This window comes from Peromyscus maniculatus, chromosome 7, assembly GCF_049852395.1.
Source record: "Peromyscus maniculatus bairdii isolate BWxNUB_F1_BW_parent chromosome 7, HU_Pman_BW_mat_3.1, whole genome shotgun sequence".
NCBI lineage: Eukaryota > Metazoa > Chordata > Mammalia > Rodentia > Cricetidae > Peromyscus > Peromyscus maniculatus.
Window position 1 is genome coordinate 86,008,582 of NC_134858.1, and position 24,108 is coordinate 86,032,689.

General features: G+C 43.7%; 1 protein-coding gene across 2 annotated transcripts; it reads right to left on the bottom strand.

The window, feature by feature from the left end:
• Nucleotides 1–10,685: 10,685 nt before the first annotated feature.
• On the bottom strand, nt 10,686–23,640 carry LOC102925247 (glutathione S-transferase A2-like). 2 transcript variants are annotated; one of them, XM_076576805.1, is made up of 7 exons: nt 23,492–23,640; nt 20,605–20,714; nt 17,354–17,405; nt 16,385–16,517; nt 14,439–14,580; nt 11,711–11,842; nt 10,686–10,919 (listed from the first exon to the last, which is right to left on the bottom strand). In XM_076576805.1, exons 2-7 carry the CDS (start codon nt 20,689–20,691, stop codon nt 10,797–10,799), a joined length of 669 nt encoding a protein of 222 aa, XP_076432920.1. In that variant the 5' UTR covers nt 20,692–20,714; nt 23,492–23,640; the 3' UTR covers nt 10,686–10,796. The 2 variants fall into 2 exon arrangements, with proteins under 2 accessions (XP_076432920.1, XP_076432921.1); XM_076576806.1 differs by lacking the exon at nt 23,492–23,640 and adding an exon at nt 20,875–20,897.
• Nucleotides 23,641–24,108: the final 468 nt, after the last annotated feature.

A 24,108-nucleotide genomic window follows, 5' to 3' on the forward strand; every position in this document is an offset into this window, starting at 1 on the left:
TGAATGTGGAGGCTACTTTAATAAGGTGACGATTCTAACAAGGGGGTAGGGACCAATAGGAAACAGCCACTTCCGTGGATTCCCCCAGAGTTCAACATTCCAGAGTTTCATAACAGACTAAAATGGGACAAATCAGGGGGAGGCTCACAGGCCATGACCCTTTCCTGAAGACCTAGAGTCCTTTAATGAATTCCTTGGTTTAATGCTTATGTGTCTCTAAATAACGTGTCATCCATGTTCCTTTGAACAACCTAATGAAACACATTGGTCAAGAAAAGAAGAAACAAAGGAAGCAGACCGCACTAGAAGCATAAATGGAATCACAGAGTCAACCCACAGAACCCTCAACTATAACCATAAAATATGACTTTACACTAGTAACTTTGGGGGATCGTTTGTTAAGTACCCTTAAATTACAGAATTAAGACATTGTCCCAAATTCAAGGCTAACTGAAGTACAGGTTACACTGGCCCCTGCTTGTTGTATCTAATGATCAAGCTAATATCCTGTAAGAGCATAATTGTCTTAAACTTTGTCCTCTTTTAATCAGGAGCTGAAGGGCAGAAAGGAATTTCTTCACTTAACTTCACCTGGATGACTATCAACAGTCTGTCCCAACATGCTCTGGGCCTCAATGCTTCTGTGCAACCCTGCAGTTACTTCTGTGGGAAATTGCCTTGTCACCATTAGTAATGCCATTTCCAAGCTAGTGAGAATTACTGTTACTTCGTGCCAAGTTCAAACTCCCAGCTCTTATCCACAAACAAGGACAACATCTACCACTGACTTTATGCACAGACTCACATGCTCACTTGTGGTTTTTGTTATAATTGTTGGTTCATAGGTCTTTATTAATCATTACCCGATGATGTGGTTGGCTTCAGTGATGCATGTCACTTGCCTGAGTCTGATACTCTACTAGTGTCCAGGGCTGGCCTCTTTTATCTTGGTATACACTGCTAATTTCTCTTCAACTATATAATTTCCCCCCCTCAAGGGGTGCTGCACTTCTCTAAAAACAGATTACAAACTGCCACTGCTGCCCTTCAGGGTGATGCTCATGTGCACCAGCACAGGATCTCAGGTCCAGGCATCAGTTTCAGTTACATGGATGAGTTTGAACACCGCCCATGAAGAGTCCCTGCCACAGGCTGTGAACTTATGGCAGAGGAAGAACAAACCCTGGAGGAAGGCGAGTGTCCCAGGAGAGCAATGGGAAGACTTGCTCCAGAGAACTGGGAGATCTCCAGTGCACAACAAGGGGTGAATCAGGAATGCTGCTGTGCTGTGGGATGGTCTGTATTTCAAATTACTGTGACTGGTCAATAAAACACTGAATGGCCAGTGGCTAGGCAGGAAGTATAGGCAGGACTAACAGAGAGGAGAAAAAAAAAGAACAGGAAGGAGGAAGGAGTCACTGGCAGCCTCTGCCATGACAAGAAGCATGTGCAGATGCTGGTAAGCCACGAGCCACGTGGCAAGGTATAGGTTTATGGAATTGGATTAATTTAAGCTATCAGAACAGTTAGCAAGAAGCTGCCACGCTCATACAAGGCAAGGCAAGGAAAACTCTAGCTACAAATGGCATCCAACGTCTTGGCAAGAGTTTCCACCTAAAACCTGAGAAAAAATGTTCTAAATTGGATCTAAAAACAGTTCTTAGTTGTTTCTCTCAAGTTAGTGGCAGCCTGAGTGTTTGAGCAACTATGGCGGGTTCCTGGAGTGTGCACTTGCATGCAGTATGGAGGGAATGAGGCCTCTGAAAATGGCACATTAAGCTGGGCCTCTGCAAGTGGCACATTAAGCTGTGTGGTGGATTTATTCTTTGCTAATACAAAACAGAAAAGGAGGTCTCTGGGCAACATGCTGCTTTGATAAGAGCATAGACCCAGGATGGCTCCCAGAGCTGGTGGAAAATGTACCACTGCCATGTTGGGAAGCTGAAGTGGACAGAGCCAGCAGCCACAGTGCTGTTTCAGTCTTAGAATGCTGTTTAAAGCAATAGGCTCAAGGTAATATAAAAAATAAGCCACGTAAAGATGGCTACCACACAGAGAATCTGGATTATGTTCTCTTTGATATTCGTAACTGAAGAAAAACATTTGATTGCAAAAGCTGTTGAATTATGTCAAAATGTATATTTTAAAGGTACATTGACTTCAAAATTTGGATATAAGGATATGTTGTTTTGGAAAGGAGGCTCTGTTTTTGTTTCCACAGAAGGCCAGAGGCTATGGATTTGTTCCAGATTAAGATACATCAGGTTTGACCAGCCAAGACCCCGTGAAAGGTCTCTGATGACACGAAGGCACAGATGATCCAACATCCAGAACTGTTTTAAAGCAACTGGTTCAGACCATATACCCTCACAGGCTACTCCATAATCCTAAAATTTTCTTTATGTCCCCATAAGATACCGCGCCCCCTCCAGCAGGATGTAGTAAGAGAAGCTACGCCCAAATTCCCAAATATACCAAGCTGGCTTTGGAGATGTGTAAAAGTTAAAACCTTCCTCTTAAAAAAAGAAGAAAGAAAGAAAAGAAAAGGGGAAGTGCTGTAGGATGTTCTGTATGTCAAATTGCTCTGATTGGTCAATAAATAAAACACTGATTGGCCAGTGGCTAGGTGGGACTAACAGAGATGTAAAGTATAGGCGGGACTAACAGAGAGGAAAAAAGAAAGAACAGAGAGGGGAGGAGTCACTGCCAGCCGCTGCCATGACAAGCTCCTGTACTTTAGTCTTCCTCTGAAGCCCAGGTCCTGCACAAACCATTTCTTCAGCTGGGCCTACTTCTCTCCATCCTCTGGACATGCTGTGCTTCCTCCATCAGGGCCCTGTCCAGACAGTGTGGAGCCCTGAGCAAGGAGCGCTCCAGGGCTTGGTTCCAAGTTCCCACGCCTGGTCTAGAGTGCAGCTCAGGGGGCAGCCTTGAGGAGCATGTGACCAACTTTCCTTTAGTGTTTGGGATGTGTCACCATGTGCAGGTGTAAGAAGGACATTCTGGTGGCTCATCATGTGTCCACCACCAAACTAACAGATGTAAAATTGTTTGATGCAGATCCTGGACTTTATCTTTAGTGAAAACGAAATATGTCCTGTAAATACGCTCTTTAAAAACTTGGTCTCAAGAAGAGTTTACAGGGCTGGGAGCACAGCTGGGTGGTACAGTTTGTTTTCTCATGCTCCCAAGGCAAGGGGTAAAGCCCAAAATGCAAAAGAAAGTTAAAGGTAAGAATCCCCAAATCTCTTCCCCAGGATGACAGTGAATGTGGGCATCAACACCCCTTGGTGCCCTCACTCTAGGCTGTCTCTCTTTGCCTCTTAAGAGTTTGTGCCTTTGAAGAGTGCTAGCCATGTCTTTTGGAGCATGCCTTGGATCATTTTAGGAGTTGATCAAACTAAAGTTTTTTGTCCTTGTTCAGGAGTGAACTTGGCAGGACCAGTCTGGGGATGAGCCTGGGGCTTGAAGGAGTTAAGGTTTTGGTTCCTGGGAACTTGATTTTTCTCTAGAAGAGACTATCAGTCCCAAGGCAGCTGTGCTCACCCTCTGAAATGCTCTGAGATGCCCTGTGTTGCCTTTGGGCAACATTGCTTGATTAGCCTCCTGCTGACTCTGTCCATATGTGACAGTCTCTGTGACTGTCCATATGTGACAGTCTCTGCTGACTCTGTCCATATGAGATGGTCTCTGCTGACTCTGTCCATATGTGACAGTCTCTGTGACTCTGTCCTTATGTGACAGTCTCTGTGACTCTGTCCATATGTGACAGTCTCTGCTGACTCTGTCCATATGTGATGGTCACTGTGACTCTGTCCCATTCCTCTCCTAACAATAGTATATAGGATAATGCACTTTTTAACAAGCTTCCTTGGAATAGGACACAGCTTGTGTAAGACCTCCTCATTCCAAACTTACCTGTCTCTTTACCTTCTGATCCCCTCATCCTCTCTCTCAAGGACCCTGTTACTCAAGAATGACCTACTGGCCTAGGTCATAATCTCATTGTTATTTTTTGATAACTTGATTGAAGTTAAATATTAGTTGCAAGTTAATGCTGTTTGTCTATCAACATATGATTTCCCTCAGTGTCATATGCAAGAAAATGTAGCTTGAGTCTTCCTAGACTTCTATAGTAAAGCTCTTCTAGACTTGTATTTCTTTCTTCTCAAGCCAGGACCTCTGCTGTTCCTCCAGAGATTTTTGTTTCTGTTCATTTTCTTTCTTGGTTTTAGTTCACATATGCTAGTGGTGTGCCTGCATGTATGCATGTGTACCAGTGTGTGTGTATTCTCCAAGGATGAGGGCTTCAGACACCCTGAAACTGGAGTATCACCATGTGAATGCTAGAAGATAAACATGAGTTCTCTTCTAGAACAAGTGCCCTTAACTACTGAGCTGTCTCTCCAGATGAAGGAAACTGATGCCCAACAGTGGCACATGCCTGTAATCTCAGCCCATGGCAAGCAGAAGCAGGAGGGGTCAATTCAAGGCCAATCTGATCTGTATAAGGAGTTTCAGGCCACCTAAGAGTACAGAGTAAGCCGGGCGGTGGTGGCGCACGCCTTTAATCCCAGCACTCGGGAGGCAGAGGCAGTCGGATCTCTGTGAGTTCGAGGCCAGCCTGGGCTACCAAGTGAGTTCCAGGAAAGGCGCAAAGCTACACAGAGAAACCCTGTCTCGAAAAACCAAAAAAAAAAAAATAAAAAGAGTACAGAGTAAAACCCTGTCCCCAAAGTATAAATACAAAAGGAAGGAACATTACAATGGGGCCAGAGAGATTGCTGCTCTAGAAGAATGAGTGTTGGATCCCAGCACCCAGGAGGCTCACAGCTACCTATACCACCATCTCCAGGAGATCCAGTGCCCTCTTCTGCTTCCATGAGAACCTGTATCCACATGCATCAGACATACCCAGACACACACACACAAGAAAATAAAATAATAATAATGATGATGATGATGATGATAAGCCAAGTGTGAAAAAGAGGACTTGAGATAGATAGTGATAGAGCATGTGTGAGGGTGGAGTTTCACCTTCCTGTTTCACAGAATGAAATATAAAGAATGGCCAGTCTGGCACAGGATTAACACTGTTGTGCTTCAGTTCAGTGGCTCTCTGTGTTATGCTGCATAAACTGTACTTGATGAACTTGGAACTCTGAGTTCAAGGCTCAACTGCTCACTAACCCATGCTCACTGACTTGTATTTGAGTCCATTATCCCAGAGGGAAAGCTGAGCTCCTAACACTGATAGTGTGAGATGTAAATATGCATCATGGAGCACAATTCCCCAGGGCAGCTAGGGTTAGGATACATTGTGTGTAGAATTTATGTGGACAGAGAAGAGTGGCACATGCCCACAGACCGGAGAAATGTCAATACCTGGGCCCATAAGGTGGGAGTGAGCAGGTCATGGAGTCAAGGGAGTGCTTAATGTTCTGGAGGAGACTGGCCAGGCAGCATTTCACCAAAGAGGTAGCTGAGTCAAGATAGATTTTATTAGTCAAAAGGCAATCCAAAACTAACAGTGTGTCAAATTTTAAAAGACATTGAGACTCAAAGTCCTAGGTCATCAGGATCTAGGCTCCTTGAAGTTCAATGAATGAGCCCAGTGAAGGGTGGCCAATGCTATTTAGCAGGAAGTCAAAGTACCAGTGTTAATGTGGGGCCTTAAAGGGACAGGCTGAGCCAGGCTTGGGAAACTCAGGATGTGTGGTGGAAGGTACTCCTAGAAGCTTTCTTGTTTTACTGCACATTTAACAAGTTTGTAGCAGGAATCTAAAAAGTCCTTATTAATAAAATCATACCTGAGGCCAGTTATTGGGGTGAACACTGGAAAATCAGTGAGACAGAACAAGCCACAGCTAACCTCTCCTGGCCAACTTCTCAGCTGATCTTGTTTCCTCAGACTGGAAGCCTCTGTGTCCTTCTATCGGAATGGCTCTCAGCTGAACTGTGCTGCTCAAAACCTAAAAGCTTAACAAGCCAAAAGCTTCTAGATTCTGGTCCTCACGCCTTATATACCTTTCTGCTTTCTACCACCTCTCCCTGGGATTAAAGGCTCACCTCTTGGGATTAAAGGCATGAGTCACCATGCCTGGCTGTACCTTGAACAGAAGGAATTCTGCCTCTGGAATGCTAGGATTAAATGCGTGTGCTACCACTGCCTAACCTAAGTATCTAGTGGCTTTTCTGTTCTCTGGCACTAGATAAATTTATTAGGGTACACAATATTTTGGGGAATACAATACCACAACACAAGTTAGAGAATCTTTGCACATTTCTGACTTTTATTTTTATGTATTTTTTTGGAGACAGGGCCTTACTACATAGTTCTGGCTGTGTGACCTTTATTCCTTATCAGAGGCTAAGAGTCATAGAATGTCACCAAAAGACAGATGCAGCAGCTAAAGAGAAAACATGGACACCCAGGTTCTCTTTGGATCTTTGAGATGGCTAAGCAAGTAAAGGCCAAATTCACAGATCTAGGCACTAGAAAAAGAAGAATACATTTAAGGCATAATGATATATTCAATAGAATCATAGGAGAAAAGTTCCCCAAACTCAGAGAAAGACAGGATAATCTGGACTCAAGAGACACAAAGATCACCAAATGGACAAAACTAAGAAAGAATTTCCATGTTGATTAGTTAAAGAACTAAACATAGGGAACAAGGAAAACGTTCTCGGTTGTATGAATCAAGTATTAAGTCACAATACAAAGGTAAACACGTGAGAATCACAACAGATTTTCAACCTTACAAGAAAGAATATCATGAAATTCAGAAAACCTTAAGCACATACTTTAAAACCTCTGTGCCAATAAATGGGAAAATTTAAAATAAATGGATGAGTTTCTAAATGCATATGATGTGTCACAATTAAGCTGAGAAGAAAAGTACTTAAACTGATTCATAACTATTGGGGAAAATTATAAAGGCCACTCCACATAGTTAAAAGGAAGATTTATTTAGTGGATGACTTACAAATGAAGGAATAGAGAGGTTGCGGGGGTCTGGGGAAGGTGTATCACAATCCAGCGGTGTTCTCTGGAGCTCTGCTCAGTCAACCTCCACCGTCCAGGGTCCAGGAAGAGAGAGAACGCTTGCCCACCCAGGTCTCGGTTCTCCAGATGCCTCCCTTTGTCCCCGCCTCGTAGTCGTGATAGTTGCCAGAGTCTCAATGGGGGTTGGAACTTCCAGAACCAAGCTGGAATAGCTACCCACTACACATAACCAGCAACAAGATTAAAGCAGTATTTAAAAAAGTCTCCTACCTAAAATATGCCCAGAAGCAGATGGATTCACAGCAGAAGTCTACCAGAACTTAGAGAAGAATTGACACTTGCATTACCCAAACTGTTCCATGAAATAGCAGGAAGAAAGGTTTCCAAGTTCATTTCATGATGCAGTATTACCCTGACACCAAAACCCAGATGAAGACACCAGCAGTCAACAAGGGCTCCTCTCTCCTCACACTGTCACCAGACATTTTCTCACATTTATTAATGGACATCTAAGTGTGCACACGTGTGTGTGTGTGTGTGTGTGTGTGTGTGTGTGTGTGTGTCACAGTGCATCTATAAAGGTCAGAGGACAGCTTAGTGGAGTTGATTCTCTCCTTCCACTGTGTGGAATGAAGGAATTAAATTCAGGTGGTAGGTTTGGCAGACAGTGCCTTTCCCCAGTGAGTCATCTTGAGACACCCTCACCAGTCCTTGTTGTGATTTTTTAAAATTTAATTAAAATATAATTACATCATTCTACACTCTTTCCCCCTTAATGTCCCTCCAGTGTCCACCCCTCCCAACCTCTCTCCCAAATTCACAGCCTCCTTTTCTTTAATCACTGTTACATACACATATAAACAAATAAACAGGAATACAGCCTGCTGAATCTGTTTAGTGTTGCCCGCACTTATGTGTCCAATGTTGACCACTTGGTATTGGATCCAATCAAGGGACTCATCCTCAAGAAAGCCTAATTCTCTCTCTCTCAACAGCTGCTAATTGCTTATGGCTCTTTATTTATGGGTGTGGCCCATATGATTTCCTCCATCTATATTGGGATGACAGCTGGTGTTAGGATTGCTCATGTCCCAGGATGTGGTCTATTTTAGAGAAATTTCCATGACCTAGAATGTATATTCTATGATGTGTGTGTGGAATATTTTGTAGACTTCTGTGAAGCCCGTTTGATGCATGTCATTCATTTCTCATTTTTAGTTTATTTTTGTCAAGAAGATCTGTCTATTGGAGCAATAGAGTATGGAAAGCCCCTTCTATTGGTGGATTGTCATTGCTCTGGGTCCTAAATTAAGTAGTAGCATTTTTGTGAAAATTTGTCCATCAGAGTTTGGGGTCCCCACAAAATGAAGAACTGTGTTAAATGACCACAGCGATGGGATGTTTGAGGACCATTCTTCTATGATCTTGTTGAAGCTATTGTCTATGCCATTGGCCTGGGATTCTTCTCTGTCACCTGTGCCTATATTTAAGAGTTAGAATGTTCATGGTGTCCTACATTTCCTGGATGTTTCTTTATATATTTTTAATTTCATATTCTTTGTGTGATCTCTTCCCTCCACTTTATCTTTGAGGACTGATACAGTTTCTTCTTCTTGACCCATCCTCTATGTAAAACATTTTCCTGATTTTCTAATTGGATCATTAAGTTTTTCAATTCTTCCTTCAACTCAGCTTGAGTTCTCTAAATATTTCTATATTTCTACTGAATCTGTTTTTCAAATCCTGGGTTGTCTTCATTATTTCCATCATGTCTGTGTTTTCTTGGACATCACCCAAGCATTTATTTTCTTCTTTTGATTTCATTGAGCTGTTTCTTTGTTTCTTCTCTAACTACTCAGAATCCTTTGATGAAATTTGTGATTTCTCTTTCAGATCTGTGTTCTGGGGTTCATTCTCACTGGAGAGCATGTTGTAGTTCTGCTGGATTTGGCTTGGGAAAGATACTGCCTTTATCATTCATATTGCTTGTATTGTTCTCCATGAGAACTGGGTATGTAGACTTTTGTTGGTTCTGTGTCTGATGTGGACACAGCAGTCTGGCATAAAGCACAGGATTTTAGGAATGGCTGGGATTGGGAGTTGGGTACAGTCAGAAGGGATGGATTCAGGTTGTAGTGGGGTTTTGGGTATGGGAGTCTCTGCAACCACCACAGCCAGAAGAACACAATCCATGGGAGGGAAGAAGGTAGCCTGACTCTGAGTAGTTTATGTAAGCACAGAAAATTCGTTGAAAAATTCCTGTCCATAAACTATATCCTGTAGGTACAATAAAACTTAAGACATGACTACACCAGAATTCTGTATAAGGTACACGTGACATCTTCCATAAAGATGGATTCTATAGATTGACAGCTCATGATGAAGATCTGGTAGAGGATCCAGTGTAGTCTTTGATACTAAGATAGCTCAAAGGTCACCAGGCTCTTAGCCCTATTCATTCCCAGACCCCTGTAAGGGAAAGAGTTAATACATCACTCTCTTTGATAAGACAATTTTATATGTTTAGCATTCCTAGTTCCCCTAGTGTTTGTCTGTGACCACAAGGATCTCTGTGTCTCCCACAGTTGAGGGGAGAACCTGGACTTGTGTGTAAGATGTGCATCCTGGCCTGAGGTAGAGGTTGATGACAGTGTAAGTGGAGCTCAGCAGGGCAATGGGTGTGGAGCCCAGGCTGGATCAGAGGAAGGGGGAGGGTGTGCAGAGAGTGGGATTAGTCAGGCCCACCAGGCTAGACCTCAACACAAGATATTCAGGACAGGACTGGCTCTAGAGATTTGAGGTTGCAAGGAAAAGATGAAATCATCAGATTCCAGTGGGGAAAGCCAGAATTTATTTATCATTTATTTATTCATTTGAGACAGGCATCACTATTCTGTAGCTCTAGCTGTCCTGGAATTCACTATGTAGACCAGGCTGGCCTTGAACTCACAGAGATGCATGTAGCTCTGCTTCCCAAGTGCTGGGATTAAAGGCATGTGCTACCATACCCGGATAAAGACAGAAATTTTTCAAAGATATTTTCTGTTATTGTTATTTTGCTTGAATGTATATTTTCTGCTCTGTTTTTACGAATAAAATATTTTTTAAATTTTTATATTACTTGTCGCGGAGTTTTGACTACATATATGTATGTATATCACGGGTGAACAGTGACCACAGAGGTCTGAAGATGACATCAGGTTCTATGGAGCTGGAGTAACACTTGGTTGTGAGATGTCATGGAGATGCTGGGCACCTAACCTGGGCCTCTCCAAGAAAAACCAGTGCTTGTCACTTGTGAGCCTGCCCTCCAGATTCACCCTCACTATTTTAAATATTTAGTTTTATTTTCTCTGGTAGTTTTTCTTTCTTTAAAATATCTTTAGTTATCCAAATCCTTGTCCTGTAATTGCACTCTTTTTTTAGACCTTCAATTTTTTCTTTATTTTTTATTCTATTTTTTCATTTTTATTTCTTTGTCTTATAACTAATGTTACCTTTAAATTTTGTGACTCATTCTACAACAATGTTAGTCACTTCTTTTCTATTGACAGTGTTCTTTTTACTTAGGTTTTCCTCATTTGTACAACCTTTGCTCGTATTTGAAGTGATTATTATTTGCCTTCTTGAAATGTGATCCTGCAATCCCAGGTCAACAATTTGAACACATGCCAAACATATATCCATTGTTTATGTTCATTTTCTCAAACACCAGGATGAACAATTGCTGTTTATTATTTCAAAACCCCAGAGACTGGTGTCTGTGGGCTCTCTCAATGCAGCTTTCCTAGAACTTGAAAATCTTCCTAGCCTCTTCGATTTGTTTGGCATCAAGGGGAGGCTTTCTCTGGCTGCCAGGCTGTAGGAACTTCTTCACATTGGGCAGGCTGCTGAGTCTGCTCTTCAGGGCCTGTAATCCAGAAAACACAGCCTGAGAGTCAGAATGGCTTATGTGGACAATCCAAAAAACTCTGAGCCCCTCCCAGAACATGACCAACTGCATCCTTACAACAGCTCCAGTGTAGACATGAGAAAAATGATAAAACCATTAGCTGCATCCACAGTTCACAATAACCCAACTAAAGACCTCCTTTGACATCCACTTACCTCCTCCTCTGGTCCCTGACACACCCTATGGTCTGGTTTTGTGGTGCAGAGCACAGAGCACTCTATCTCTCAGGTGTGAAAACAGAGACTACCAAAGAAAACTGAAGACATGAAAAATTGAGTTGGAAATGGACACAGAAAATCTCAGTCTAACTAGGAGCAAGAGGCAGCCAGTTTTCACCCCTGGAGATAAGGTTGGGATAACTGGGGGATGGAAGATGTCATGGTGGGTGTTGTAGAGAGGGAAGCACAGTGTTGAGTAGTCAGAGCTGAGGAAGGGGATCAGCATGACAGAGACCTGCTGAGACACTGAGTGTGCAAAGACAGGACACTTGAGATGAAGATGAAGGCCAGAAGCATCCTGCAAAAAACAGGGGTCCAGGGAAACTCTTGCATCTTTCTCATGACAAAAGGCAAAATATTCTTCTTGGGGTACCAGCCTTCAGTCTCCATACTCAAAAGATAATTTTCTTGCCTGAAACCAGGGTCTAGTAGCTCAGTTTGGAGGCCAAGGATGGGGCCTCAGTAGCCCCAAGGCCACCATTATATTGTCAGAGGCATGTGTGTGCGGCTGCCTCTCTGAGGTGATCTCACCTTCAGCAGGGGGAAAGGGGCCAGAAGGCTGGAATCAAGCTCTTCAATATAGAGGAGAAGTTCCAGCAGGTGAATGTCCACCCTGGTCAGCCTGTTGCCAACAAGGTAGTCTTGTCCATGGCTCTTCAACACCTGCAGAATTAAAGGAGACAGATTATGAACATAGAGTTGGGCAGGGACCACTGACTTTTCCCAAGTCTCCCAAGGGGTGGCTCTGCCTTTGCCTGGCAGGGATAGAGGTGCGGACACTTCTCTAGGCCTATGATACAAGAGGGAGAGGGAGAAGTCAGGCAGGCAGCCTCCTCTTTAAAGTTCACATGACCTTTCTCTCTCATTGCCAGTTCCTATGGCCTTCACACCACCCACCTTCTGTACATTTTCCACCTGTGGTAAGGATTAGCCCTGACACATCTTGTTCTTCCTCTTATTTTAAGCTGACAGGACACTGGAATGTCAGGACTTTCCTCTGCCTGTGCTCTGTTCAATCTCTCTTGGGCAGATGCTCCGCCTGCAGGGAGCATCAGTCACAGAGAACATCCCCTGTCTGCATTCTCCTGTCTGCTCTCCTCAGGTCTCTGGAATCTGAAGTACACCCAACTGAACTACAGCACATCCTCCCCTTTACAGCATTGGCTCTGACTTCCATCCTTCACTGGACTCCCATCCTTCACTCTGCCATGATTGACATGCTGAATTGCACAGGGTGAACTGAGTTGGAGTCTGTAAGTAACAATGTACTGATAACACATGAATGTTGAGAGATGAGCATGCCAACACCATATGGTGCTAATCTTGCTATTGATTGGCAGCTATGTATTTATTTATCATTGATGTCAACATTTCTGGTTGTGTGAAGACTGGATAATAATACTGTGGTGGTATTGTGTTCCCCAAAATATTGTGTACTCTAATAAATTTATCTGGGGTCAGAGAACAGACAGCCACTAGATACAAAGGCTAGAAAATGGTGGCACTCACACCTTTAATCCTAGCATTCCAGAGATAGAAACCCCTCTGGATCTCTGTGAGTTCAAGGCCACATTGGAAATAGCCAAGCATGGTGACATATGCCTTTAATCCCAAAAAGCCAGCCTTTAATCCTAGGGAGTGGTGGTAAAAAGCAGAAAGATATATAAGGCGTGAGGACCAAAAACTAGAAGATTTTGGCTGGTTAAGCATTTGGCTGGTTAAGCATGTGGCTGGTTAAGCTTCAGGCTTTCCAGCAGCAGTTCAGCTGAGAGCCATTGGGATGAGGACACAGAAGCTTCCAGTCGGAGGAAACAGGACCAGCTGAGGATCCGGCGAGGTGAGATAGCTGTGGCTTGTTCTGTCTCTCTGATCTACCAGCATGGACCCCAATAACTCACCTCAGGTTTGATTTTATTAATAAGAACTTTTAAGATTCCTGCTACATAATACTATCTTAGTTACATTCATATGGCATTTACTTAAATATCCCAGCAATATGAAAATCACAGATAACTGCAAGGAAAATCACTTCTTAAATCATGAACTACAAGTAAAGAACTATAAACGGCTTTGTGGTCACCTTATCACTCTATACATGTCTAGAGAGAAAAATATAATTAGCACATCCAAAAACAAACGGAAGCCAGGCACAGTGGCACACACATAATTCCAGCACTCAGGAGGCTGAGGCAGGTGGATCTTTGTGAGCTCAAGGCCAGTCCACATAGAGAGTTCCCGAAGAGCCAGAGCTGCATAATAGAGAGATCCTGTTTTGTTTTGTTTTGTTTTAAAAAGGAAAAATGAAGAAAAACTAAAAATACAAAAAGCAGCATCAAATGTTCTCAGGACATAGCTCATTGTGTGCATGGAGGTTATGAATCTCATACGCCATGTGCAGTAAGCTGTGATGGCTGGACATTATATTCTAGGAGACAGTGCCTTGACTCTAGAGGGCTGTGTGAGGACCCGATGGTCCTAAAACCCTCCCACAGAGCAGAGACATCAGTGAGTGAACTTTCAGTGAAAGGATGAAATATAAGGTGATGCTTTGTAACATGGGGGTCACAGTCAAATCTCTCCTGAATGTGTAGGATGCCCATATCCTCTAGGATCATAGCTCTGTTCTTACCTTTTACTTGACAGAAAATCAAGTATTTATGAAGTGTTCTTGATATTCCTCCAAAGAGAAGCCCTGACTAAGAGAGGCACTCCATGTCACTGACACACTTTCATTTGCTGAGTGTGCATGGCTCTTCCTCCAAGCCTGGCATTGAGACCCCAATTCTGGCAGGTCAGTTTTCCTTAAATCACTTCATCAGCCTTCTCCTTTCAACCCTCCATCCCTATCCTTGTCAGGCACTTCCCCTCTGTCTTTGAAGCACTATCATATTATGACATCCAGTCACTCTCTGCCTCGCTGTGTTTTCTGACAGAATATTTTCCCATCTGTGTTTTTCTTGAGTTTACTCTGGCATTGAAGCCTGTTGTGTTCTGCAGGATCTGGGTCCATCCTGGTGTGGCTCAACTTTCACAGATCAAGTTCTGGTTGTGGCCACGAACCCTGTTGAATGCTGACCCCTAGACTGGCTTGACCATGCAGGGCTCCTTCACAGGCCATTTTCCACAGTGCCCTGTGGGGCAGGGGGCTGCACAGAGAGGCTCATGGAAGGTCAGTACTGCAGCAACCTTTCTCTCCCAGACTCTACCTTTCTCCTGTCCTTGGAACTCAGTGTCCCCTGACTTCAAAGAGCCCACTTACTTTTTCAAAGGCAGGCAAGTACCGGTTTTTGGTCCTGTCTTTTATCATGGAAATCTTGGCTTCTTTCTGGTCCGGGGGACATGTTATCAGTTGCATGATCATTTCAGTCAGATCTACAATACCCTCTGTGTACATGTCAATCCTGAAAGACAAAATTATCCAAATGGTCAAGGGTTTTCAGGGATTCACTATTTTACATTTTAATCTAAAACCCTGAGAAATTTACACTGAAATGTGTTTGCAAGCTTATTCGCCTCTAGTGGGTTATTATCTTTTATATTTAACAGATTTAACTTTCCTTCTAGGATATCCTGTCAGTTCAGATACATTTTTAGAATTTTTTTACACACATGGCCCATCCCAAGGACAAAGAGCATCACTAGCATTCCAGAAGATAGCCATCAAAGGCTATAGCTCTCTGTCTCTCTCTCTCTCTCTCTCTCTCTCTCTCTCTCTCTCTCTCTCTCTCTCTGACATAATTTGTTCCAAACAACCCTGCTGAGATTCTCAGAGCTAACAAGCTGCCTCCCATGTAAGCTCAACACAGAGCCCTGGTTCAAGCACCAGATGCATCTCTGTGTATGTCTCCTTCTGCTGCCTGGTCCAGAGTCATTCTTGGTCACTGTTAGAATTTCTCCATGTAGAACATCTGTATGTCCTCCACACAGTGCTGCTGGATTCTGGCCTTGTTAACTTTTGTCAAGAATTGACTATTTCTTTATTCAGTTGACTCACAGCACAGCACAGGACACGTGTGTTCCCTTGTTTAAACTGTATTTCCCAAGGTGCTTTTGGAAAAGAGTTTCACTGTCACATTTTCACATACTACCGTTGCTGGCTCCCAGAAAGGTGGTATTCTGTGTTTCCATGAATCTGTAGCGGTCTAAGCATGTTAACATCCTCCAATGTTAGAAGAGTTTGATCCTCACTCCCTTCAAACCTCTAATCCCGCCTCTGTGGCAGCTGCTCCAGAAGGTGCTGACACACTTCCTTTCTTATCCACGGGGAGGACAGGAACATTTCCTATGGAATGAACCATGGAGCATGTGCCCTGGTGTCTGCTTACTTTACATAATGCAGTGTCCACACTTGACCTTTGTTCTGTGCCCCTCAGCACTTCAGGTATTTTCATTGCAAAATTATGTTTTGCTCCTCTTTCCTCTATTATTGAATATCTGGGCTGAGTCCACCATGAGAAAATTATAAATAATGTTGAAGCTTTATTTCTATACAAGCACTATTGAAGCCCAGTCTCTCTATCCATGGACATATGTTTCCCACACTAGTGTTGCTGGCTAGGACCACATTTAGCTCTCTGAGCAACTGCAATACTCATACACAGTGGTTTATGAATGAATGAATATGTCACAGCATCATGGGTCCCCTAATGGGTGGTATAGTCAGCCTGGTTGCTTTAGTTCTGAATTAAATGCTTCAGGTAATCTTGGTCCATGGGAACCGGTCTATCTAAGGCTCATTGAGTTGACCAGTCCATAGAACTGGTTGGCAATTCAGGTCTTGCTCTGCACTTTTCCTACTCCTGGGATGTGGGAAGCAGCTCCTTCCCCCTTCCTTGCCTAGGACTCCTCCTCTAGCCTCAAGTCCTGAGTCCTTTGTCCTAAGCTGTGGCTGAGGTCCAGTCACTGAAGCCTGGAGCACCTGGAGTCCTGATTCCACCATACTCAGGGTCCTTGGACCATCGTGTTTGCAACTCTGTCCCCCAAGCTGAGCTCGCAACATCATCCTCTGCTGTAGTCACACTCACCTGAACCCACACCAGCTGCTCTTCCCTCTCTTCTGTCTACTCTTATATACTTGGACTAAGTGTTTATATCAAGACCCAGCCTGCTAAAAGACTCAAAGCCTGACACATTTTTGCTCATTGATGGAGACACCAATTTCTTCCTTTGTTTCCCTTTGGAGTAACAACAGAAAATGTACCGTACAGGGCCCTCTCCTTCACGTCCTTGCCATAGAGGTTGTATTTGGTGGCAATGTAGTTGAGAATAGCTCTGGTCTGCACCATTATCATCCCGTCAATCTCCACCATGGGCACTTGCTCAAACATCAATTTCCCATCTTTGAAAAAAGAAAGGAAAGAGGTCTATGAAGTGTTCAAGTCTAACTTCTCAGGAACATAAAAGTTGTATTGAAATATCTGATCATGCAAAGGAAAGATAAATGATTGATAGCCAGTCTTTAATTAAATCCCATTTACTCTTAGCTCCGGCTTCCTCTTTGTCTCATAATCTTCTGTTGGCTTTTGAGCTTTGCTCATTCACTGTTATTTCCTATCCAGATTCATATTATATCTCTCATGCATGTTTTTATGTTCAGTTCTTGTCTCCGGATACATTTGAGAGTTAGGAGGGACAGCAGAGGATCACCATGCAAATAGAGCTATGTAGGGAGTTTGAAAGTCTAGTTATCCTCAAGACATAAGGTGTACGACAGTTTCCTGTGTAGTGAGCCACTGATTCCTCCAGACTGTATTTGTGGGGTGATAGCAACTCATCAGTAACCTGAATGAAAATGCTCAAGAAAATTATCCCAGCTGTTTGTCCACCCATGAGTTAATCAATGGCCATGTACCTCTGTAGTTATTGGGCAACATGGGTGAAGAAAATGATGGTAGAAGTGAATGAAAGTGAGCCTGAATGAAATAGCTCACTCTGATGCAGAAATAGTAAGAAAACATTTATTTACCTGTCACCAGACACATGTTTGCAGAAACTAACTTCCTCTCTCTAATCATTGTTTCCATTTTCAGAGCACTCAAGGAAACCCACCACCTACATCTTATCACTCTGCCATTCTTGACTATTCCTACCCACCACCCACCACGCACCACCATCACCATCTGGTAAACCTTCAACTAGGGACCACATTGAAGACATATGGACACTTGGTGTTACCTTTTCTTAACTTTTCCAAGTCTTCTGGACATTCTATAAACTTCTCTTCAAACTGAAGACAGAAAAAGTAAAAGTAAATGCATTTTCATTAGCTGATTCTGTGTTGTTGTAGACTTTTGAACTTGAGTGGTCTGTGTCTGGTAATACATCTGCAGAAGTTAAAACTTGGAGTAGACATGAAGGTGTCTGGACCTGGCCACTTGCAAATTCAGATTAGATCCATCAACAACAGGGTGTTGACCATGACAAAGCTGTTCATTCTTGTAGTGTTCCTCCTCCCTGACCCCACCATGTCCCTGCTTACGTCCTAAGAAGAAAGTGAGCTCATGGGAGGACCAGCACTGGGAAATGGACTGTTGAGGTTTTGAACTCTCAGGAAAGCCTGTTAACTTCAGTGATAACAGAATAGAACTTTCTGTGTCTTCATTATGGCACATGGTATGGCCCGGAATACATAGTTTTTTTTTTCTTTTTTTTTAAATTTTCGTCAGGATTTAGTTTTACAAATTTTGAATGTATGTGTGTGTGTGTGTGTGTGTGTGTTGGGGGGGGGAGCGGTCTTATGTATGTGAAAACACCCATCTCAGTGGTCAGAGATCATGGAAGCCAGAGATTATGATTCAGTTGGATATGGGGTAATAAACAGTTTTAACTGTCATATGTGGATGCTGGGAACCATAATACATTGTATGTGCAATAAGAACTCAAAACAACCAAGCTATTACTCTAGGCCCACATCAAACTTGCTTACATTGTGGGGCTGTTATTGTATTTTTTAAATAGTTATTTGTTTTATGTATACGTATTAATTTATTGTTGTGTGAGGATACACATACCCAATGAAAACCCACTCTGGATCCGAACTGATGTGGCTTAATCTTTAGTCACCCTGCTCTCTCCAGCGCTCTAGAGTAATAAACCACTCTCTTCCTTTCAGAGTTTAAAGAAACTTTTCTTTCACAAAAGGCTGAAAATCAGCTTCTACCTTGCTTGGCGAGGCAGTTTGCGGATGACTCCATAACCGCCCGGACTGAACTGATGGAATGAAATTTGAGTGTGGACAACGTGCACAGCTTTCATAGAGCTGCACAGAGTGCTGACGTCATCACAGAGGGCGGCTGAACTGTGATGAGGTTGGTGGGTGTGAGGGTGATGAGGTCAAAGGGCGGCCTGTGGGCACATTGAGTCTGGAAGGTGTGAGCCAGGGTCTCTAATAGCCCCTGCCCACTGGCTTCTCAGTCACTCTGGGACATGGAACAGGAAAGTTTCTATGCAGATGCCCCACCCCCCTCCTCCTGTGCTGAATCAGCAGTCCAGTGGCTTAGAACATATCCCTGAGCCACAAAGCAGGCATAAGTAACTGGCACCCAATTATTGAATTATTTAAAGCAATCCTCCCAGGCTGGCACTAGTGTGTCTCAGTTCGAATGCACCCCTTCATTCAGAGGGATCCAGCTGAAGCCCTCCCTATTCTTTTAGGAATGGATGTGTGATTCCATGGCTGAGGTAAACATGTTGCCATGACACTGAGGGAAGACACCAAAGCAGCCTTCACTGGACACCACTTCATCCTTCAAGCCTCCTGAGGTCAAGATCTCAGGAAGTGCCCCTGACTTCCTCTCAGGAAATGCCAACTTCTGAGCTGCCCTGATGTGAACTGGGAAGGGTTTTTCCCAGTGACACCTCTAGAGGGCAGCACTAAAGCCTACCAGAACTTTCTGCTCTACAACTGGAAAGGAAAACATTTAACCTCAGAATGTTGCTTCCACACCTCACTGGGGCCACTCACACACTTAGCTGAAAGCTCATAGACATGGGGGCCACCTGAAGATGTGGCCTCTGTTTTATTCACCACCTATACCCTCCCAACCAGGCCTGTGCCTGGCATTTGATGGTCTCTAAAACCTGATTACTGAGTATTGATCACTTTTGACAGGAGGGCTGTTACTGCCTTCTGTGTCAGGTTTCCCATTTGTGGTTCATATTTTTAATTTAATTCCATCAAGCTTCTCTTGTATAGTTTACCACTATTAACATGTTTTTCTATTATAGGAGTGTAAGGGGAGGCAGTGTAAGTGCCCATGGAGACCAGAGGCACGGGAACCCTCTGAGGCTAGGGTAACAGGGGGTTGTGAGCATCCGGTGTGGGTCCTCTGCAAGAACAGTATTGGATTTTGACACTGAGCCATCACTTCAGTCTCCTGTCCCCTCTAAACCATTTTTATCATGGAAATTCCTGGGTCTGTGCTGTAAAACTGCACACAAGGTGCAAAGAGCCTCCATCCATCAATCACCATCTCAAACAACCACCAGCTAAAGTCACCCTGTTCACTTCTGTGCCCATCTTCTCTGTGACTCTGACCTTAAAGTCAGAGCTGAGGTGTCACACGTCCCTGTCACAAACACCTCACCAGGAATCTCCAAATGTAAGGACTCTTTTTCCCCTTTTGGTTTTTGCACAAAGTTCTCTGTGAAACAGCCCTGACTGTCCTGGAACTCATTCTGTAGACCAGGCTGGCCTCAAACTCACAGAGATCTGTCTGTCTCTGCCTCCTGAGTATTGAGATTAAGCAGGAGCCACCACCACCCTGCATAAGAACACTTTTTAAAAGAACAGGGTCACACCTAAAGTCACAGTATCTTACCATAATCTGTAATAATCAATTAGTATGGTCTAATAGCCAATATTCTAGTTTCTATTTCTATGTCTTTTTTTCTAACTGATTCAACTCAAATAAGCAAGCAACCAAAAAATTAAGTATCTGATTTTTTCTATTGAAAACATCTTTTAATGTGAATGTGTTCTTTGATAGAGAGCATAGTAAGATTTTCATTTGTTCAAATCAATCTATCTTCTTCTCATTACCATTTTTGTGGAGTTGGTGTTCACATTTTATGGGGAGTATCAGGAAAATGGGGCTCTTCCATCAACAAGAGTACAGCAATTCTAGGCTTGGGCCCGAAGGTCATGGTGGTGGCTGGGCACACTGGGCATGCTTCCATTATCTCCCACAGGCACTGGGTAAGTTGTAGTGTGTGGTCTGGTAGTTCAAGTTGGCATACTTCTTTTAGGGGCTGACTGTGGACATAATTATAGTCCTGCATTCTTAGTCCGGCAGGGCCATCGAGCCAAGACAACTACTATTTAGGGCATATCTGTTTACAGTTTTCCTGGTGTGAAGACTCTCAGCTTACAGAAGTATTTTAAACTTATCTTAGGTCCGGTTCCAGAAGCACAATGCACAACCTACCTCCACCCCTGCTGCCGCCAGCAGCCACCTGATGCATTCCATTCGGCCCCGGGCTTTGAAGTAGTGAAGTACAGGCTTCCCGGCCATGGCAGCAACTGTGGTTTCACTGACTGTGAAGGAAAAGCAAAGAGGTCAATGCCAGGGCGACTGTGCTTTGGGACATGAGTAATAACACAACACCGGAGGAGGGAAGTCTGCCTTCTTCATGGGCAGCTTCCAGGGGACCCAGGAGGGTTGTTGACTAATTTTTCACCATCAGTGACCACAAACCTGCAATTGCACCAAACAGGTCTCAGCTGGCCATGTGTCTTTGTTGTGGCGATGTTGTGAGACCCCTGAGGAAGACCACCACAGAGCCAATATCCGATGCAAAACACAAAGGTGTTTATTGATAACAAACAAGCCAAGGCTTGGTCCATGTCCAACACTCAACACAGCGGGTGGAGGAAGATGGCCCTGAGCTCTCAGGATGAGAGGGTTTAAAGGGAAAAACCGCAAACAGGATGGCATAAGTAAAGAACTAGCTGAACCTTGAGCAGTCACAGTACATGCAAAAGGGAGCTACTGCAAGGACTATGTCTTTGTTCGTGGCCTTCGCAGAAACTGCTTGATTAAGTCTCGGGAAACTAAAATTGAGCCTGATCTCTGAAAGAAGACTGAACGGCCTGTCAAGGCATCGACTTGGTTCTTTCACCTTCTGAGGACATAAACAGAGCAGCCCTGATCCTCTAGTGATGAAGGACTGGAAGCTGTTGAACTTGGACAGCTGAGCCATCACAGAGGGATGAGACAAAGTCCCTCCCCAGTCCTTTGGACCCTGGGCTGCTCAGTTCAGAAGCTGTCAATGGCTTGGTGTCACCCTGGCTGTGTCAAACCCTAGTTCTCCCAGGAGAAGAGCTCGTCCCTTGGCTTCAGTTCTGTTTCCCACTGAACACTGGACCCTGTTCTGTGTTCACAGCAGAGCGGTTGATGCAGTAACACCACGTATCGGGCAGTTGTTCATTGGAACTTTACTTCATCTCCACAAAGTTATTGGTGAGAATCTGTCCCTGTCACACGTTTGCAGGAGAGAGGATGTCCATACAGTTCCATGCTGAGGAGACCCTGAGAGTGCAGCTCAGTTCCTGCACAGTGAGCAGATGTGCTGAGTCCCTGCTGCTCAGGGGCTGGAAAGTCAACATCATGGGTCATGGGTAGTGCTTTAACTTGTGATGTGATAGGAAATTTCAGTGTCTGCCTTTAACTAGGGACTCTGTTTGTGTGTGTGTGTGTGTGTGTGTGTGTGTGTGTGTGTGTGTGTGTGTGTCTGTCTGTCTGTCTGTCTGTCGGTCTGTCTGTAGGTGCTCATGGGTACAGTGGCTGCAAAGGCCAGAAGAAGACACCAGATCCTCTAGAGCTGGTGGGCTCCGTCTACTGGGTCAGTATCACCAGGCCTCAGCAACATTCTTACCCCTCAGATATTGGCCTCCCTGCCCTCAGTTTGCACTTGCTTCTCATGGGCACCTCACAGTTTTCTCAGGCACTTTCTAACACTCTCTTCTTTTCTGCCTGTGCTTTTCTTTGTTTATTCCATGAACTCTAGTTTGCTCTGCACAGCTTCTGTCCTGGGGACCTCACAGGGACTCTGAGATTCTGAGGCTTTCAAAGACTTTCATCCTGTCTTCCCTGGGTTGCAGCCTTTCCTCAGCATCACTTGCCTTGCAGCCATATGGTGACTTACACCTTAAAAACGACATCTCTGCTGAGCTGTGTGGCTCTCTCTCTTTAACTCCCTGTTTTAGAGCTGCACGTGTTAAGATTCTGCTAGCCTTCTCCATATTCATGAGGAATGTTTTGAACCTTAGCCTAGGGTTGGCCACATAAGTGCTTAGTGTCAGAGTTTGTATTTAACCTTGTTCTTCTACAGACTCATTTCTTCCTGCCATGTCTTCTTACAGGATTTTAAACTGTTTCCTGGTCTCCCATTCATTCCCTCCTATACACATCTGTGATCACAGAGAAAATAAGTAGACAACTTCTCCCTGGTATATGATGGAGTCCTCAGATCTCCCAGGGATCAATAGTTAGTCACACTTTTCTTTTCCATTTGCTTTCTTGGGCTTACCATTTAATAACAGAGGTTGTGTTGGGCAATTAAATATTCAGATAAAGTAACAAATCCTAAATGTGAAATAGCCATTCTGCTATTTAAACAGAATTATCAAAGCAATTAGATTCCACAAGACAGAAACAAATGTGGGAGAAAACCCAACTGGGGAAGTGCTTTGGGAGGGTGGCTGGGAGAGTCTGGGTAAATATAAGTTCTCACCTGGGAGGAATCTGCAAGTTCTCTGTGAGATTGGCACATGCAATTCAAGAGAAGAATGCTATTGATCTTAGGTTTTCCTGAGAGGACAGTCCATGTCTACTCCTCATTATCCTGAATCCCATCATTTAGAGTCCCTTGCATATACATTAAACCCCACCCTTTGGTTCAGTGATTCTGAAAGAGAAGGGGGAGGAAAGAGGGAACAGAGAGAGAAGCAGAAGGAGAAAAAGGAGTAAGAGACGAGGGAAGGAGCAGAAGAAGAGCAGAATGAAGACCAGGATAAGGAAGGAGGGGGAAGGGGAAGGAGGAATAGAGGACGGGAGGGGTGGAGTGGGGGATGACCAAAAGAGAGGAGGAAAAGAGAAGGAGAAATAGCTCCTTCATAAAATAATTTATATGAACTATAAATCACACACAGGTAAAAATTGAAGGTAGTGAGAAGTGAATATGATCAATGTATACAACACACATAGTGGAAATTACATAATAAAACCAGCTGTTCTGTACAATTAATATATAATAAATAAAGCACTGAAAAGCTATTTTCCAGTGATGCAGACATGAGAACATAGAACTCACCTAGTGAGAGTCCAGGCTTCCTCTCCACTCAGCGCCCCAACTGCAGCTCCAGATGAGTGTGGAGGCTACTTTAAAAAGGTAACGATTCTAATAAGGGGGTGGGGACCAATAGGGAACAGCCACTCCCATAGACTCCCACAGAGTTCAAGATTCCAGAGTTTCATAACAGACTAGAAATGAGATAAATCAGGGGGAGGCTCACAAGCCACCAGCCTTACTAAAGAGCTAGAGTCCTTTAATGGATTCATGGTTTAATGCTTATGTGTCTCTAAATAACATGTCATCCATGCTCCTGTGAACAACCCTAATGAAACACATTGGTCAAGAAAAGAAGAAACAAAGGGATCAGACCGTACTAGAAACATAAATGGAATCACAGAGTCAACCCACAGAACCCTCAACTCTAACAATAAAATGTGACTTTACACTAGTGACTTTGGGGGATACTGTGTTAAGTAGCCTTATATTTCAGAATTAAGACATTGTCCCAAATACAACGCTAACTGAAGTACAGGTTACACTGGCCCCTGCTTATTGTATCTAATGATCAAGCTAATATCATGTAAGAGCATATTTGTCTTAACCTTTGTCCTGTTTTAATCAGGAGCTGAAGGACA

Coding starts and splice junctions, on each gene's coding strand:
- LOC102925247 (XM_076576805.1), bottom strand. CDS start 20,691: ATGGCCGGGAAGCCTGTACTTCACTACTTCAAAGCCCGGGGCCGAATG. Junction 16,518..17,353: donor CTTGGAAAAGTTAAGAAAAG/GTAACACCAAGT, acceptor CTTTTTTCAAAG/ATGGGAAATTGATGTTTGAG. Junction 14,581..16,384: donor GACGTGAAGGAGAGGGCCCT/GTACGGTACATT, acceptor TTTGTCTTTCAG/GATTGACATGTACACAGAGG.